Here is an 18,606-nt window from a genome sequence, read left to right as displayed (position 1 = left end):
ATCAATAAAAAAGCCACCTGGTTCACTGACGACCTCCAAGCCTCCAAACGCCACTGCCAAAAACTCAAGCAAATATGGCTACTCGAACTCACTCCAGACAACCACACAGCACTCAAGGATGCCACACGCAAACACCACCAACTCATCAGGCTAGCAAAAAGATCCTCCTTCAAACCCCGGCTAGAAAAAAACGCCCACGACTGCAAATAACTTTTCAGCATCGTAAAACAACTCTCCAACCCAAGCGCCACCATCAACGACATCACCCCCTCCCAAGAACTATGCAACGCCCTAGCAACTGCCTTCCACCGAAAAATCACGGACATCCACGACAGCTTCAACTCCCCTCACACTCCGGACGCTCCTACCCCACCCACCACGAACTCCACCCGCTCCAGCCGACTGACCTCCTGGACCAGCATCAGCGACGACGAAACCCGCAAGACCATGAACTCCATCCACTCCGGATCACCATCAGACCCCTGCCCACACCACATCTTTAACAAAGCAGACAGAGCCATCGCACCACACCTACGGAAAGCCATCAACATCTCCTTCAAAACTGCAAGATTCCCGGAAAGCTGGAAACACGCCGAAATCAACGCCCTTCTCAAGAAACCAAAGACGGACCCCAAGGACCTAAAAAACTTCCGGCCCATCTCTCTGATCCCTTTCCCGGCAAAAGTCATCGAGAAAATCGTCAACACTCAGCTCACTCGGTACCTCGAAGACAACAACATTCTCGACCCCTCCCAGTCCGGGTTCAGACGCAACCACAGCACCGAAACCGCCCTCCTCAACGCCACAGACGACATCAGAAGCCACCTCGACAATGGAGAAACATCAGCCCTCATCCTCCTAGACCTATCAGCCGCCTTTGACACCGCCTGTCACCACACCCTAAAATCCCGCCTCCACGCAGCAGGAATCCAGGACCAGGCCCTCGAATGGACTGCATCCTTCCTCGCCAGCAGAACCCAAAGAGTCTGCCTCCCCCGTACCAATCCAAAGCCTTCAACATCATCTGCGGCGTACCCTAGGGCTCATCCCTCAGCCCAACGCTGTTCAACATCTACATGGCCCCCCTCGCACAAGTGGCCTGTCAGCACAACCTCAACATCATCTCCTACGCCGACGACACCCAACTCATCTTCTCCCTCACCAAGGACTCGCACACCGCCAAAACCAACCTCCACGAGGGACTAAAAGCCATCGGCGACTGGATTAGAGACAGCCGGCTAAAACTGAACTCGGACAAAACAGAGGTCCTCATCCTTGGGTGCACCCCCTCCGCCTGGGACAACTCATGGTGGCCGACCATGCTGGGTCCCCCACCGACACCCACCGACAGCGCACAAAACCTCTGCTTCACCCTCGACTCCTCACTCTCCATGTCAAAGCAGGTCAGCGCCATCTCCTCCTCCTCCTACAACACCCTCCACATGCTTCGCAGAGTTTACAAATGTATCCCGACAGAAACAAGAAAAACAGTAACCCAGGCCCTCGTCAGCAGCAGACTCGACTATGGCAACGCCCTCTACACCGGTATCCCATCCAAACTCCTACAACGCCTCCAACGCATCCAAAAAGCTTCCGCCCGACTCCTCATCAAAATCCCTCGCCACTGCCACATCACCCCCCACCTAAGAGACCTTCATGGCTCCCCATCAACAAGAGGATCACCTTCAAGCTCCTCACCCACGCACACAAGGCACTCCACAACACCGGACCAACATACCTGAACAACAGACTCAGCTTCTACACCCCCACCTGGCATCTCCGCTCCGCAAACCTCGCCCTCGCCTCCATCCCCTGCATCCGGCGCAAATATTCCGGCGGCAGATCATTCCGCCGCTAAGACCTGGAACACCCTCCCGTCGGATCTACGACAGACCCAGGACCTTCTTTCCTTCCGAAAACTCCTCAAGAGATGGCTCTTCGAGCAGTAGCAGCACCCTCACCCCTCACCCCCAGCGCCTTGAAACCCTCACGGGTATGTAGAGCGCTTTACAAATTGATTGATTGATTGATTGATTTTAATTCTGGATTGCATTTATGTGACTTGTATGTAACTTTTATATCACTTTTAATTCTTGGTTTTGAAGTACTCACCGGTCGAATGTTTATTGTTGTGTCTCTGGCCTCCCTATGGTACCATTACATTTAGCTCAATAGGAAGATGGTCTGGTATGGAGATGGCAAAATTTTAGATTTGTTTTGAGCATTGTTGTGGAAAATTTCATGAGTAGCTGTAATATGGCCCAGAATAGAAGGTGTACCGTAGACTTTCAGCTGGTTGATATGACGTGCTTTCCTGCCTTTCTGTTAGATAAAGCAATGAAACAAATATGAGATTTACCAGTTCCTGAAAAAAATATTCTCATGTTTATGGATTAGGAGGAAATGGATCAGATGGAACACTTGTCAGAGACGTCATTGTGTTCTACATAATGATAAATGGGGAAATGTAGAATAAATATTGGGCATTAAGGTGTATATCAATATATATGTCCAAAATACAGCCTCCCACACATTCATTTTAGACCTACTCCTGATTACAGCCACCTTTGTGGAAGATTGTGTTTAAAATTGGAGTGCCATTAAATATCCTCATCGATTCTTTACTAGGCATGTCAATCTGTGTGCTTGAGTACCAATAATACTCTGAAAAAAGTACCCCAGACATAGGAGATTATTGTACAGACCTGCACTAATGCAGTCGAGTTTTTCACCCACAAACAATAGATTATATTTTTTCTTAAAGAATCAAATTAAAAACTGGCACAGGTGACATTCTGGTAAATCAGCTAGAATATTAAAAGGAAACATAAACCTTGTGATGGTGCTACAATTCTGTAGAATGCTATTTTGCTTTGAATGCCCAGCATGTTTGTACCATTCCTTAGCAGTTAAAGGTTTAGACAAAAGACAGATAGATAATATAGCATCTGAACGCAAGACCATTTAAGGTCTTGATATTGTAAGAGGACGTTGAGCAAACAATCAAAGTATATTTCCATTTAAGAGATGCAAGCAACTATTCAATTGGGGCCTTTTGAACAGCATGCAAGGTGATAATTATGGGCAACTGGGCCAGCTTTGCGCCTACCTACTTGAAACATATCAAGCAAAGATCATATACAGATCTAATCAAATTTAAAAAATATCTCAAGCTCCAGAAAGCATTATCTTCATCTTCGTGGCATAATGGGAAAATTGAATACAGTTTATTGTACTGAAGAGTCATCTACCAATACAATTATTTTGACTTCTAAGTCTCTTTACAGTCTAACTGTTTGTTTGTTTTTACTTTTGTATTTCTCTTGAATAAAGCACAGTTATATGGTCAGTCTTTAAGATTCTGAGATGATTTTGACATACATTTTTCGGCAAAGGATTGATGCATTGTATATCTATTTTAAATACTAATGTAGGACATAATCAGATAGGTAAGGGTGTAATGAGAAACCTAACTACTAGATTTGCTCATAATGTTATCTTTTGTTATTTAGATTGAGGCACATTTGGATACCCTCATCAACGAACAGGCCTCCTATGTGTTAACAAGAGCAGGGCTGAGTTACATGTACAGCGCTGTGCAGCAGCACAGACCTGAACAGGTGAGCATTCTTCAGATGTTAAAGTCTATGAAAACAGCACAGTGCACTTGGCTTTCGTTGTCTGACAGTATAACACATATGTGAAGTATTTCTGTCTGCGTCCACCTTTTCGTGACAGTGTTACAGTGTTGAAGTAACAAAAGAGAAAGTAGGTCAGGAAAAATATTTACCTTCTTTCTTATAAATGTTGGACAAGTTATTACTACAGTCACATATTCTGAAAACACTAACTTTTTAAGGCACCTAAAAAGTAGTTATTGATTTCCCTATTGAGGACATCCTTTGTACATTTATTTTGTCAATATAGTCTAGTAGCATTCAATCAATTAAGGATTTGTAAAGCAGGGCTAATCGCCTGTAGGGTCTCAAGGCACTGAATGTAGACGTGCTGCTCAGTCAAAGAGCCAGGTCTTGAGGTCCTTCTTGAACTGCTTCAGGAATACGGTCTGCCTGAGCTTGAGGGGAAGTTTGTTCTACATCCCGGCTGCTAGGTAGGAGAAGGATCTTCCTTCTGCTGTACTTTTACTTTAACATTGGTCTTGCTGTAGTCTATTTTAGTTGCCACAGTTAGCTGTTGTCTGAATGTCAAGTCCTATACTTTCAGCCAGCCCTAACCACTTAGTCAACAGAAGTTTGGGTCTTGTGATTTTTTTTTCTCCTTGTAGGAGAAGACGGTGCTCTGTATAGGCTCCTATGCTAGTCTCAGCATACACAGTGCTATAGACTTAAAAGGAAGAACTGGTAGAAGGTTTCATGCATGACATAGTGCCATTTAAATGCGTCTATGGAAATATAGGCACACAACTGGCAAATTGTGTGTACTGTGTGGGAGGGAATGAGTGATGAATTATGACCTGGGAATTTTAGATCATTATGCCTTTATGAAGACTTGAAAAAATAGACAAGTTAATTCTTGAGGGTTTCCAGATTACCTGAACATTGAGAAATCACTCTCCAGTGCTTGAAGATACGTAGAAGAGTGAACTAGATATTAAATGTGCACTCGAATCAGTGATTGTGGCAAAGGTACAACCATTTGAATTAAGCTTCTTGGCATGAAAGATCAAGCCATGAATGATCCCAAGATTTCAAACTCATATAGACATAATAATGTGTATATTATTTGTTGCGGCCATGGCTCATTTCTCAAGATCCCTAATGCCTTGACTGTTCATCCAGTACTAAGCACTACAAAATATTGTAGAGAAAGATAATGGAAAGCATGGCTTGTAAAAATATTTTGCATTTTTAAATAAATGTTAAATACTAGAATAATGCATATTCATTGTTTCAAATGAAGTCGTTTGTGGGTAACCCCTGCATATAGTTGCCATTCTGTTAAAATAGAGAAAGCCTATTTGAGGGAGCTTTGGGGTTGTCAGGGAGGCTTGAGGTGTTGTGGTCTATTTACCATCCCTCTGTGCAACAGTTCTAATGTGTTGATAAAATCTACCGAACTTCTGTGTGTGTTAGCAACAAATCTTGCAAAAATATAGATTTTTAGGAATTGCTTGGTGTTAAGGGTTTATATATTTATTTTTATTTATCAAGAGTTTTATAGGGTGCATACATGACCTGGAGTATCAGAGCGATGTACATTATACAGGTTAATAACAGGTTACAGTGAGAATGGTTTCAAGGACGTGAAAACGACAGAGTCTATATATACAAGTATTAGATACAGGTGAGAGAGGGAGGCGCTTGTGCGAATCGCTGGAGATAGTTAGTTCCAGATCCTTGAAACGTTTCCAGTGAAGAAGTGTGAGTGGGATCTCTCTTTCTTGTATCGAGGCGCCCCAAGAAGTAGCGTGTCTGAGCTTAGCTGGAATTCACGGCCTCAGGAAAGGGTGAGTTTGCAGGCCAAGTATTTAAGAGTCCTTTGTGAGTAATGCAAGCCACTTTGAAAATTCATCGGGCTTCAATCGGGAGCCACTTAAGGGTGATCAGGGAGTAATGTGTTCAAAGCCCCTCGCTCTCAAGACTAGATTTGCAGCTGCATTGAGCATGGCCTTCATGTGTATGTATGTGTGTGTGTGTGATGAGATTTCTACATGCCAGCTAGAATCATATTTCCGTACTGAAGCCTAGAGGTTACAAGCACCTCTATGACATTTCGCAAGTTAAGTTGCAGGATGAAATGTTGAACGTTTTTAGAAGTTTGAGTTGGTACAAGGCACTTTTGACAGTGGAGTTGATATGGGTAAGTGTACATGGCTATCACGTTCCCCACCCACAATACAGTGGTTGGGCCAACAGAAGAGTGCCCTAGGGGCACTCTGGAGAGTGCTACGTGCCTACGCACGTAAGTCCGCCTGGAAGAAGAGGCGACGTGCGACAGAGATAGAGCAGCAGAGGAGAACGCCAAAGAGATCGGGGGGACGCCACAAGTGCAGAAGAGAACGTCGGGAGAAGTCCGGAAGACGCCGTGAGTGCAGGGGAGGACGCCGGAGGAGATTCAGAAGATGCCGCCAGAGAGGAGGAGGACAGCGCAAGACGAGTGTGCGGTATAGAAGACCGAGGACTGGGGCAAGAGACCCCTGAGGGAATCCAAACAACAATGAAGGAGGAAAAGATGCAAACCACAGACAGAACAACCCGTCATGTCCCAGGAGTGACATGGCTAATGCAGGTACGTGCCTGCATACTGGGTCCAACCACATACTTCCAAAGAAGGAAGTGGGAGGTGGGGAAGAATAGTGAGGGAGGAGAGTGGGAAGAAACTCCCCCTAAACACTAGAGGACTACCATAATCAGTCTGACCTGTACACCCAAAAACAGGTCACAGACATTTTCGTTTTTTTCTTCTTTGGCTGCACCTTGTCACCATTACACTCTTTAAAGCACCAAATAGTAACAAAAGGGCTCACCGGGTGTTCACCAATAGGCACCATCCCTTACATCCCCCCCCCCCTCCTCCCCCTCTGGCCAGGATATAAAGAAAAGTCTTGTCCTTCTGTCCGTTGTTTTCCCTCTCTTCCATCCTTTGGGAACAGCGACATCGGAACCAGGACAATTAAAAAGAAAAGGTCAAAGGAGAAGACAATTAGAAGAATGAGGAGAAAAAGAAAAGAGACAAAGAGGACATAATTTAAGTTAGAATAAACTGTTAGGAGAACCTTCAAAAGAAGAACCCTCAGAAAATAAAACGTAGACTCATTTTACCATTACCTTTCAAGGAGTTGTCTGGGAGTTTACTTTCTTGTCAGTCCTCTGACCTGACCACTACTCAAGCACCCACTACAGTAAGCTTGTATAGGTTTTTATACAATGTTATTCCAAGGTATTTGGTGCAGTCGGTGATTTTGGAGTGCAGTTAAGTGCATTAAGGCAGCTGAACCAGTCTTGGAAAGTGTTGTGCGTCGGAATAATGAGGAAGAATTCCTCCCTCACAGGGTTTAGTTTAAGGTGATTGACCTATAGCCATGAGTACTAGTTAAGTGAAGTACATCATCTAAAGATGATAGTTAGGTAAAGCTGCCTGTCAACTGCATGCCCCCGGACCAAGAACAAGAGGACCATTGGTGTCCCACGTCTCTGAGCATTGCAAGACTTGGGCCCCCCTGTTGGCTCACTCGGACTGCTACCCCAGTCCTCACCTGCACCTTCTTTCCCCAGGACCATTTCCAATTGCAATCAACGGAGTACCCAACATCATAAAGCACTGCTGCACCTGGATGCCCCAGAGCCCTCTGAGATGACCTGTTGGTGCTGCCTTTGACAGTGCCCCGTACTTACCTTAACTCCAGAGAACTGGTTGTGTAAGTCGCTGTTGAATGAATGTATGCAATACATGTGTTTTTCTCCATAGGTTTGCATTACTGCTTTAAAGACATCTCAAGTACCTTGCTATATCTGATAGAGACTTCTAGTTGCAGATTCCTTACCTTAGAATTTTCCCCCGGGTGTAAGACTGGATCCAAAGATTTTTTCTTCGAGCAATACCCTTGCGCGTCTGTAGGTGGCATCGGTCGACTCAGCAGGCATCATTGGCGTCATAGGGAGTAGTACATAGACACCGCCTCAGCGCAGTGAAGTTAGTTATTTTCTTTCCGCGCCACGTGCTGATCCGAAGAGAGCTACCCTGGTCTCTTTTTGACCATCTTCGACCCTTTTGTCGTGTTTTGGTGAGTTTTTTTAGTGCATCGAGGATATCCTCGGAGACCGGTTTCAAGCCGTGCAAGGACTGTCACCGTATGATGTCGGTGACGGGTCTGCATCAGGTCTGTTAGTGGTGCTTGGAGTGCCGGGCGATGCACCCGAAGGCCTTGAGAGAGCGGTCCCGGTATCGCTCAAGAGGAAGGTCTCGAGACTGTTCGCGGAGCCACCACCATTCTTCTTCCTCCAAGTCTTCGGGCACAGGTAAGAAGAAGAAGAAGTCGAAGTGGTCCCATCGCCCTTCGACTTCGCACCATCACTCGGCTGATGCGACGCGAGAGGAGCGTTGATGTTCGAGGCCTCCGTCTTCAGAGCCTGATTCTGGGTCCGCTCCACGCTTCTCCGAATTTCCGGGAGCCGGAGCGACCCCCACCCAATTAAAGGAGTTCTATGAAGCCATGCGCATAATTTTTGGGCGGACCGACCCCGATACGGCGCCTTCGGGCCCAAGAGGTTCAGACGAGGGCCCTTCATGTTCTGCGCTGGCGGCTTCGGCTCCGGCCACCGAGGTCCACTCCGGATCTGTTTGCGGATCCGCACCGACTCTGGTTGTACCACTGAGAACTTCCCCGGTGCAGGTTCGATTGTCGACGCTCCCGACGTCGTTAGTGGCTACTATTGACGTCGACCTGATCCTTATCCCCGACGACACAGAGTCGGATCAGTGTCGGCCGACACTGCCTCTGTCTTCAGTGGGGCCTACTCACCCCAAGTCAGATTTGGACCCCTTTTCTTACGGGTACAAATTTGGGGAAGGATTGGAGGGGTCCCTGGATCCTTATGAATACCAGGATGACCCATCTTTGGACTGGGCACAGGAATTGGGTGAGGCCAGTGGACTGGACACTTCTCCAGATGCTGGCATGCTGTTTCCTCCTACTGTGGCTACGGCAGAGGGAGCAACTTATGCTACGGTGGTCAGTAGAGTGGCTGAGGTCCTTGGCCTTGAGCTACCTACTGTAGAGGTCAGGTCCAATCTCCTGACTGAGGTGCTTTAGCCAGGGTCTTCCACATCTGAGCCCCTTTTGCCATTCAATGAAGCCCTCACCAATGTCCTTTTGGGTACTTGGTCCAAACCCAACACAGGGGCTACTGTCAACAGGACTATTGCACGCCGCCATCTGCCCGTCTTGAATGACCCTAAATTCCTGTCCCAACACCCCACGCCTGAGAGCTTTGTCATCCAGGCTTCCTTAGGCGCATTCCCTTCTGCACCCCAGGAAAGGAAATCAAAAAGGCTTGAACAATTTGGGAAGAAGATGTTTTCTTCCTCCAGTCTCGCACTGTGGTTCATGAACATCTGCATGCCTTTTGGGCCGCTATACCCACTCTCTGTGGGATACAGTCGTGCAAGTTCTGCTGCAGATTCCGGAGGAGGCCCATGCAATCGTCTCCCAATCTGTCAACGATGAAAGATGTGCGGCAAAGTTCACGATACGATGTGGGCTGGAAATTACCGACTCTCCGGGCAGATTGGTTGCTACGACGGTGGCCTTGAGACGCCACACCTGGTTGCGTACATCTGGTTTTTCAGGGGATGTCCAACAGTCTCTCATGGACATGCCCTTTGATGGCTCCCGTCTCTATGGAGACAAGGCAAACTTGGCCTTGGAGAGATTCAAGGACTCCCGGGCTACAGCTCGGTCCCTGGACTTTCCGCTGCCCCTCACCCCCAACAGTCTGTCTTTCGCCCCTTTTGTGGCCAGGAAAGGGGCTCCCTGCCGCCAGCCACTGTGCCACCCATGCTGTTCAGCCGCTGCATGGCCAGGGAAGCGGAATCCCATGTGGACGTTGGACAGGGAACCAGAGGTCTGCCCAGTCCACCCCTGCCCCCACTGCAGCCTCCAAACTCTCCTAGTCCGTCCCCTCACTCCGATCCAGTTGGCGGCAGGATTCGCCATCACCTGCCCCACTGGGAATCCATTACTACGGACAGGTGGGTTATGCATATAGTTCGAAAGGGCTGTTCCCTCCCTTTCGAATCTGCCCCACCAGCTATGCCTCCATCAATCAGCCAACTCCCGGAGGATCATCTGGCACTTCTCCGCCAGGAAGTCACGGCTCTCTTGGCCAAGGGAGCCATATAGAAGGTCCCTGTGCCAGAAGTAGGTTGTGGTTTTGTTATTCCCGATACTTTCTGGTGCCAAAAAAGGACTTAAGTCCTGTCCTAGACCTTCGGGACCTCAACTACTTCCTCAAGAAGAAGAAATTCAAAATGCTCACCCTGGCTCAGGTCCTGTCTGCCTTAGACCCAGGAGACTGGGTGGTAGCGTTGGACTTGCAGGACGCTTATTTCCACATTCCTATCCTGCCTGCCCACACACATTACCTATTATTCGCGCTGGGTCACGAGCACTATCAGTTTAACATGCTCCCCTTCGGCCTTACCAGCGCCCCTCGGATGTTCCCAAAAGTGTTGGCGGTGGTTGCAGCTCATCTGCGCAGATAAGGGGTCTCAGAATTTTCCTACCTTGACACTGGCTGTAGAAGGCGGACTCACCCCAGAAAGTCATCTCCCACATTTAGACTACGGCGAGCCTCCTGCACACGCTGGGGTTCACTATCAACATGCCGAATTCACGTCTGACTCCCTCTCAGTCGCTCACTTTCATTGGCGCTGTTCTGGACACAGTGCAATTTCTGGCTTATCTTCCAGAAAAGTGTGTCCAAGTGTTTTGCTTTCACTAATGACCGTGCTGAAAACAATCTCTGGAATGCACTTCTTAGTTTAAAGAAGACATTTATTATTACCTCACCACGAGGTTCCCGAGAGAGGAGATTAGTAGGTTGGAGGCACACGTTTAAAAATAGTCACAGCAATGAAAGGAAAATATATCAAAGTGATTCTCAATTTCAATGTAGACAGCAAATATATGTGATTATATGATAGCATAAGTTCAAAGCAAAGAATAAAAGTCCAAATTCATCACCGTAGTAGGGCCCACCAAATGCTTCATCTTTCTCATGCTAGCAAGAAGAACGACTCCTGTTCAAATGCGAGAAAGAGCTTTTCCACCCCCACGGGACACGTCAGGCAGCTGGCGCCCGCTCCTGACTGAAGTCCCGGAATTCCACGCTACTGAAGAGTCATCTTTTTTATATCTTTGAATAATTATGAGAGAACTCTCTAGAAACCCCTCCCCCTTAGAGGAGAATTATAAAAGAATTGCTGCCTTCTGTAGGTAAGAGTTGGAAAAAAAATAAGTGTCAAAGGTTGGCCACGTCTTCAAAGCCCGTTCCTTCCCAAGGCTGACTAGAAAAAAACACAAAATATGCGCTCCCTTATCTTGCTAGGGTTCAATGAGAACAAAATACAAAAAACACAGCTTGGTTTACCATGTGGAAACACAGCTCATCTGCAATGTCTCAACTGCAATGTCTAACGCCACGATAAAGCCAATAGGCAGCTAACCTGAATACAAAAAATGTCTAATGCCACGTTAAAGCCAATAGGCAGCTAAACTGAATACAGCATGTAATGTCTAATGCCACATTAAAGCCAATAGGCAACTAAACTGAATACAAAATGTCACGTGCTACTGTTGAACACTGTAAAACTAATATGCACAGTGGTGAAACACAAAAGTCAGTGGTCAAACATAATTATTTTCACCACACCAAGATATACAGGCTATGATTCCGATCTTTCAGCCTCTGGCTTGGGTTTCGGTGAGACGGACTATGAGGCTGCTAGGCCTCATGGCCTCCTGCTGCCTGCTAGTGACACATGCCAGATGGCATATGCGGACTCTACAGTGGGACTTGAAGTTCCAGTGGGCACAGCATCAGAATCTATCCGACATGGTCCAGATCTCGAAGGGGACTGCAAAAGACCTGCAGTGTTGGCTGTCGAATCCGCATTGGGTCCACTGCAGATCCCTCTCCCTTCCCCAGCCAGATCTATCCATAGTGACAGATGCGTTGCTTCTAGGTTGGGGCGGCCACATGGGAGAGGCGGAGATCAGAGGCCTCTGGTCTCCGGTGGAGTCTGGGCTCCATATCAATCTTCTGGAGCTCCGGGCGATCAGGCTTGCCTTGAAAACATTTCTTCCCTCTCAAAGGGAAAGTAGTGCAGGTGTTCACAAACAATACTACAGTCATGTGGTACTGCAACAAACTGGGAGGAGTGGACCCTTTGTCAGGAGGCACTATGCCTCTGGGCATGGCTGGAACATCAGGGCATTAGCCTGGTAGTTCAACATTTGGCAGGTCTCTCAATGCCAGAGCAGACAAACTCAGCCGTCAATTCCCAGCCAATCACAAATGGTATCTCTATCCGGAGGTGGCGCATGGTCTCTTTCAGCAGTGGGGAAATCCTTGATTAGATCTGTTCATCTCCACACAGAACGCGCAATGTCAGCTGTTGTTGGAGTTTCTAAGGCGGCACTTGCTCTGAGACGCTTTTCGCCTCGATTTGAACTCCGTACTCCTTTACGCCTATACCATTTCTGCCCAGAGTTCTCAAGAAGATCAGGAACGACAAGGCCCAAGACATCTTGGTAGCTCCGAACTGGGCACGGAGAGTTTGGTATCCAGAGCTATTGAGCATGGCCACTGATCCTCCACTCAGACTGCCTTTTTCGGGAGGATCTTCTGTCGCAGCAACAGGGGACGGATCTCCACCCGAACCCGAAGATTGAGCGGCGGCAGTTGACAAATTTTGATCTTCCACCTGAAGTCTGTGATGTTATGTTGGCAGCCAGGCATCCCAACACCAAAACTGTACGCCTATCGGCATAAATTTATGGCATGGTGCACCAACAAATCTGTTGATCCCCTCTATCTGAGGTTCTTTTGTTCATTCTTTCTTTGGCCCAGCAGGGCTCTGCTTTGGGCACCCTTAAAGGGTATTTACCTGCCATTTCGGCCTTTCTTAGGCTACCTGATCAGCCCTCACTCTTTAAATCTCCGATTATCAATAGATTCCTTAAAGGTCTCACCCATTTATTTCCTCTCACTCTGTTTATTATGCCTCAGTGGGACCTCAATCTTGTCCTTACTTACTTAATGTGTAGTCCCTTTGAGCTGATGCACATTTGCTCTTTATGGCTCCTCACTTTCAAGACTGTCTTTTTGTTTCCATCGCTTCTGCTCGCAGAGTGATTTCGCTTCAGGCCCTTTCTTCCAAGCCTCCATTCTTGTCTGTGCACCCAGACAAAGTGGTGTTTTGCACTAAGGCTTCCTTCCTTCCCAAGGTTGTTACGCCTTTTTATGTATGCCAGTCCATCTCCTTGCCTACTTTTTACGCACCCCCACATCCTTCTCATGAAGAGGAGAGACTCCACCATCTGGACCCAAAAAGAGCATGGGCATTCTATCTAAATTGTACTAAGGATTTCCGGGTGGACGATCAGCTCTTTGTCGGTATGTGGGTGAGAAGATAGGGAAGGCGGTGCAAAAACGTACCATCTCTTGATGGGTACTTCTTTGCATCAAGATGTGCTATGCTTTGGCCAAGAAGCAACCCCCTGAGGGCTTGCGCACTCATTCCACCAGAGTAACTGCTGCTTCCACTGCGTTAGCACGCGAAGTTCCTGACCCGGATATCTGCCAGGCAGCTACGTGGGCATCCCTGCACACGTTTGCTAAACACTACTGCCTGGACGTTCAGGTCCGTTGGGTTGGCTACTTTGGTCGTTCGGTCCTGCAGGACTTTCTAGTATGATCTTGGTTCGCAGCCCACTTCAGAGGATGGCATTGCTTGGGTATCTATTTTAAAAGTAAAGAATCTGCAACTAGAAGTCCCTATCAGACATACAAGTTACTTACCTTCGGTAACGAAATATCTGGTAGAGACATATTCTAGTTGCAGATTCCTTACTGACCCACCCATCCTCCCCGCTTGCGAACTGATTTCTAGGGACAGGGATTCCCCCTTCAGGTCCTTAGCTCCGGCGCACCAATCTCAGTGTTCTTAGAGGCTCTGTCCTTTGGCTTGGAAAGTCATAAAAAGAAACTGACGTCACTGCGTTGACGTGGTATCTATGTACTACTCCTGATGTCATCATGGCGACCACAACGCCAATGACGCCCGCAGAGTCTACCAACGCCACCTACTGATGCGCAAGCGTATTGCTCAAAGAAAAAGTTTCCGGATCCAGTCTGACACCTGGGGGAAAATTCTAAGGTAAGGAATCTGCAGCTAGAATATGTCTCTACCAGATATTGCGTTACCGAAGGTAAGTAACTTGTACTTTACTTCAAAACCACAACAGTAATCTTGTTTTGAAACATAATATAAACAAAGTAACTATTTTTCTAGCAATTGGTCTCGAGTTCCTTCCTGAGTGTGTGTCTCATGTATTTCCTCTCTGAGTACAACAAATGCTTAGCACTACCTCCTAGTAAGCCTAACTGCTCGCCCACACTACCTCAAATGAGAGCTTTTGGGATTGTCATTTGTAACCCTGTAAACCAATAAGGGTCGCCTGGACATTCATCATAGTGCCCCCATACATCAGTGCACTACATAAATAGACAGCTTCCTACAGAAAGTAGCTTATTTGTTTTGGAGGTACATCACTTAAATTATTGGGGTAGGAGCATTCATTAAAATCTGATATTTACCACTCAAATAATGCTCAATCAATAAGTTTTTATGTACATTTATTAGTGGATTACTAATCATTGACCATGAAGAGAGTGGATTGGGGTTACCCAAGGGATCCCAGGTTAGCATGACCACTTGTCCCAGTGAGAATGGCCACTTATTCCATTACCTGTCCACTGGCACACCTCAACTTGGCAATTCTGAGTGCTCAACAGTTTAGGTAATTTCATACACCTGCAACATATTGGTTGTGGACTTCTGGACATCAGATTTTGGTAGGACTATTTATCGAGGACGGCTATCCCTCTACATGAACACAATAGTAATTTGCTAAGGGCTGACATACTGGTCACAAAAGGCTAAGGAACTGCTCCACTGCGTCTGATTGAGCCTGTATCTGTGTAGTTTTCACTGTGTGTAAAATGTCAGTCCAAAAATGAAAAAAGATCTTTAGGACGTTGAAAGGACTTGGAGAAACTGTCTTTCCATAATCTCATAATAGATGGGTCAAAAAGGCCATATTTAAAACTGCAACTTCTTGGGCGTGGTCTAAGCTCCCCAAAGTGTTTGCAGAAAGGCTAGGTAAAAATGTTTCTAGATACTGCCTGCAGTCATTACTTTCTACATCTTCTGGTAAATTAAAGATACGCAGGTTGGATTGCCGATTGCGATTTACAAGATCCAGTAATAAGTTACTCATCGGTATAATTTTTGCTGTAATAGGTGTCATACTACACATTTTTGATGTATTATCTTGGATTTTTATTGCATTGTCAGAAACGTTCATAGAGAGGTTGGCCATGTCTTTGCGAATATTTTTAATTTCTGATGCCATATTATTCGTATTAGTACAAACTGCTTCCAGCTCTTCCAATAATGTAGATGAAGAGGGTTCATTAGAATCCAAAATTTTTGACTTAACAGGAGGAGGAGAAGTTGCTTGTTTGCATTTGTTATTAACAATATGAATAGTTTTCCCTTCCATGTTAATAATTTTTTTTAAATGAAGACACACACTCTTAAAATTACGAATATAGAATGTTATAAAGAGAAGTCACCATAAAAGTAGAATGTGAGGCAGCTAAAACCAACTGGGGAAATGATTTAGGCCTCGGCCATGCCATTTCCTAGTATGACTCCGCCTTCGTCACAGGAAACCTCGGCATCACTGTGCAGGAGAGACCAGCAAGAGACTGGGAGCAGTACACGCCGACATGTTGCTGCCAACCAGCCCTAGCCAAGCCAGATTTGCCTTGTGTTTCAAGTAAGTAAGGGCTTAATCACTTGAGTAATAATCATATGCTGTCGGGACACAACTTGGAAGCTGTTAAATACTTTACAAAGTAAATGCACACTAACTGAGCATGTGTCATTTTTTAAAACTTGACATTTAATTTCCATATGATCAACAAATAGAATTTACTTCTGTAGTAGTTATTATGTGTGAAACAATGTCACTTTCCTTTCGTACAGAAAGGTGCATGAATAGAGGGTGGTATTGTTTTGTTTTGTAACACATACTTTTTTGTGCTGAGTCGTTTGCTTGAAATCAGCTTGCACTACTATGCTGCATTATTTTGTAGTCCTACGTGGATATGAACCTTATTAGTGTTGTTAAGTGACATTGATTGTTTTTATTCGGAGCCTACTTCTGTAACATGCTCTTTTCTGACATTTTTCAGGGTCCACTAGCCAACACACCCAGTATGGATTCAGCTTCCCTGAAAGCTGCTATGGTAGGTTTTTACATTTATGCCATCAGTTATTGTGCACGTTTACCTATCTGCAGTTTTTCAAATCATATTTTGATAAACCTTTGCAATGTTCCTGCTCCATATTGGTGTTCTTATAACATGAAACCGCAGTATACCAGTTTTATATTATGAGCAACGCTTCTGAAAGGGATGTTCAGAAACTGTCACTCTATCCTTTTTGGTATATATCTGAAGCGCATACGTTTCTCCCTTACACCTTACAGACACCGTCCAAAGTCCAGTCAAGCTCTGAATTGAGCATGATTTGTTCAATTTGCAATATGATCTTTTCTAATTAGAAAACATTTTTCTGTAACCAGAGTTCAACTCATATCCACCAGCAGATGTGGGTTAGTGGCAGAGTTACTGTGTAAAGGTATGTTTAGTTTAGTCACACATTTTCCACGTCTGGCCATATTTTATGATCTGTGACACATCACTTCATCTTTGTATGACCAAGTTTTCTTGAATGCTAAACGTGTCCTTTTAGAAATAACTAAATGCCATTATTAATCACTGTATCAAAACACAAATTTGCAATTTGCTGCAATGGTTATTTTTTTGTATTGCAGGCATATGCAATAAATAAAAATGTTAAAAAAGAAACATGCTGATGCCTTATGTCTGTCCTATGCTTGCAATAAAAATGTTGAAAGGAATAATTGTTGCATCTAATTTTAAAAGTATGGATGCTTCCTAGCAGTTAGGTTTACTTAGATCATTTAAAGATATCCTTTTTAGTGTTAACGCACCTAGGAAGAAAAGGTCATTCTTATCGGAGCAAAAAACAGATACTGGTTTGGAATAATACAATATACAAGAAGGTGATGGATTTAATGCTTGAAATACCTTCAGCCACTGACAATTGCTCAGGCCGCATCCCAGTCCACCATTTTTAGAATCAAATGGCAACGAGTGCAGATACCCACGGACAATACGACAGCCATATGTTATTACAGCAAACATGGCGGAATGGGTTTGTGGTTCTCTGTCTGGAAGCTCTCCATCTTTGGGAGTGGCTGTACAATTATGACATATCTCTGATCATGAACGTCAGTGCAGGCAAATTCAGCCAGCGATAACTAGCGGATCACAAACAGAATCTGTCCTTGGAGGTGTCAGGGGCAGTCATCTAACGATGAGGCGAACCCTGGCTCAAGCTAGTCGCCACTGCAGAGAATGCTCAGTGTTGCGAATTTTGTACATTGAATGCACCCAAGGCAGTCTTGTCTAGGAGACGCCTTTTGCCTTCACTGTGGCTTGGGACACCTACATGCCTACCTGCCACTACCTCACATGCCCAGAGTGCTCAAGAAGATCAAGAGGGGCCGGGCCCAAATCATCCTAGTGGGTCCAGACTGGGCAAGGAGAGTTTGGTATGCAGAACTTCTGACCATGAGCATCAGTCTGCTGATTCGGCTGCCTCTGTCACGGCAGCAGGGTCAGGTTCTGCTCCTGAGTGGGTTACAACTCCATGAAGACTGAGTGGAGACAGTTGTTGTTGTAATCCTGGTAGCTAGGTACCCATCTACAAAAACTGTTTATGATGGACCCTGGAAGAAGTTTGTGGTGTACCTCACTCCAGATCCAACCCTTACAAGCTTCCCTTTCTGATATTTTCTGTTATGTTTGCCACTGGCTTAGCAAGGTCTGACTGTAGCTACAGTTAAAGGTTATTTATAAGCCCTTTCGGCCTTCTTATGTTTACCGGATCAACCATCATTTTTTAAATCACCTGTTGTGATTAATTTTCTGAAGGGGTTGGTCCTATTCCTTTTTATAATGCCTCAGTGGGATTTGAATCTAATGTTAACTTATCTAATGTGATTACTGCTTAAGCCTATATAAGTTGTTTTTTGCATTTATTGACTCTGAAAACAGTGTTCCTTATAGCCATTAGGTCTGTTAAGTGAGTAAGTGTACTTCCAGCATTATCATCAGTACCTCCTTATGTTTCCTTTTTTCCTGATAAGTTAGTACTTCGAGCGAGAGCAGCATTTCTTCCTGATGTAGTTACATCCTTTTATGTGGGACAGTCTACCACTTTGTCATCTTTTTATGCACCACCTTATCCAACAAAGGAAGAGGAATGGTTACATTATCTTGATCCCAAGAGAGGTCTCAGTTTTTATTTGGAGAGAACTAGAGAAACAGGATAAGCAACTTTTTGTTGGATTTGCAGGTCCGAAAAATGGGGAAAGCCTTACAAAAAAAGAACAATTTCTAGGCGGATTGTCTTATGCATTAAAATCTGTTATAGCCTGGCCAGGAAACAGCCTCCAAAGGGGCTACATGCATATTCAACTAGGGCAAATGCTACTACTACAGCTTTGGCTCAAGATCTACTGGTGTTAGATATATTTTAGGTTGCAACATGGGCAACTTTGCACACATTCATCACACATTATTGTTTAGATAGGTAGGAGGGAAGAGCATTTTGCCTGGTCTGTCCAGCAGGATTTCCAAGTTTGTCAGTCCACAGACCCACCACACAGGAGGTACTTCTGTGGTATCTGTTCAGAAAGTG

General features: G+C 45.4%; 1 protein-coding gene across 1 annotated transcript in view; it reads left to right on the top strand.

Annotated features, from left to right (window-relative positions):
• COG6 (component of oligomeric golgi complex 6) overlaps window positions 1-18,606 on the top strand; it is a 521,976-nt gene that overhangs the window by 407,456 nt on the left and 95,914 nt on the right. The window contains exons 16-17 of the mRNA XM_069205482.1: window positions 3,513-3,620; window positions 16,008-16,061. Coding sequence (XP_069061583.1) covers window positions 3,513-3,620; window positions 16,008-16,061 — 162 coding nt within the window. The remainder of the gene's footprint in view (window positions 1-3,512; window positions 3,621-16,007; window positions 16,062-18,606) is intronic.

Source organism: Pleurodeles waltl, chromosome 8 (genome assembly GCF_031143425.1).
Source record: "Pleurodeles waltl isolate 20211129_DDA chromosome 8, aPleWal1.hap1.20221129, whole genome shotgun sequence".
NCBI lineage: Eukaryota > Metazoa > Chordata > Amphibia > Caudata > Salamandridae > Pleurodeles > Pleurodeles waltl.
Note: the sequence above shows the minus strand (reverse complement) of the source record. Positions and strands in the feature narration are given on the sequence as shown.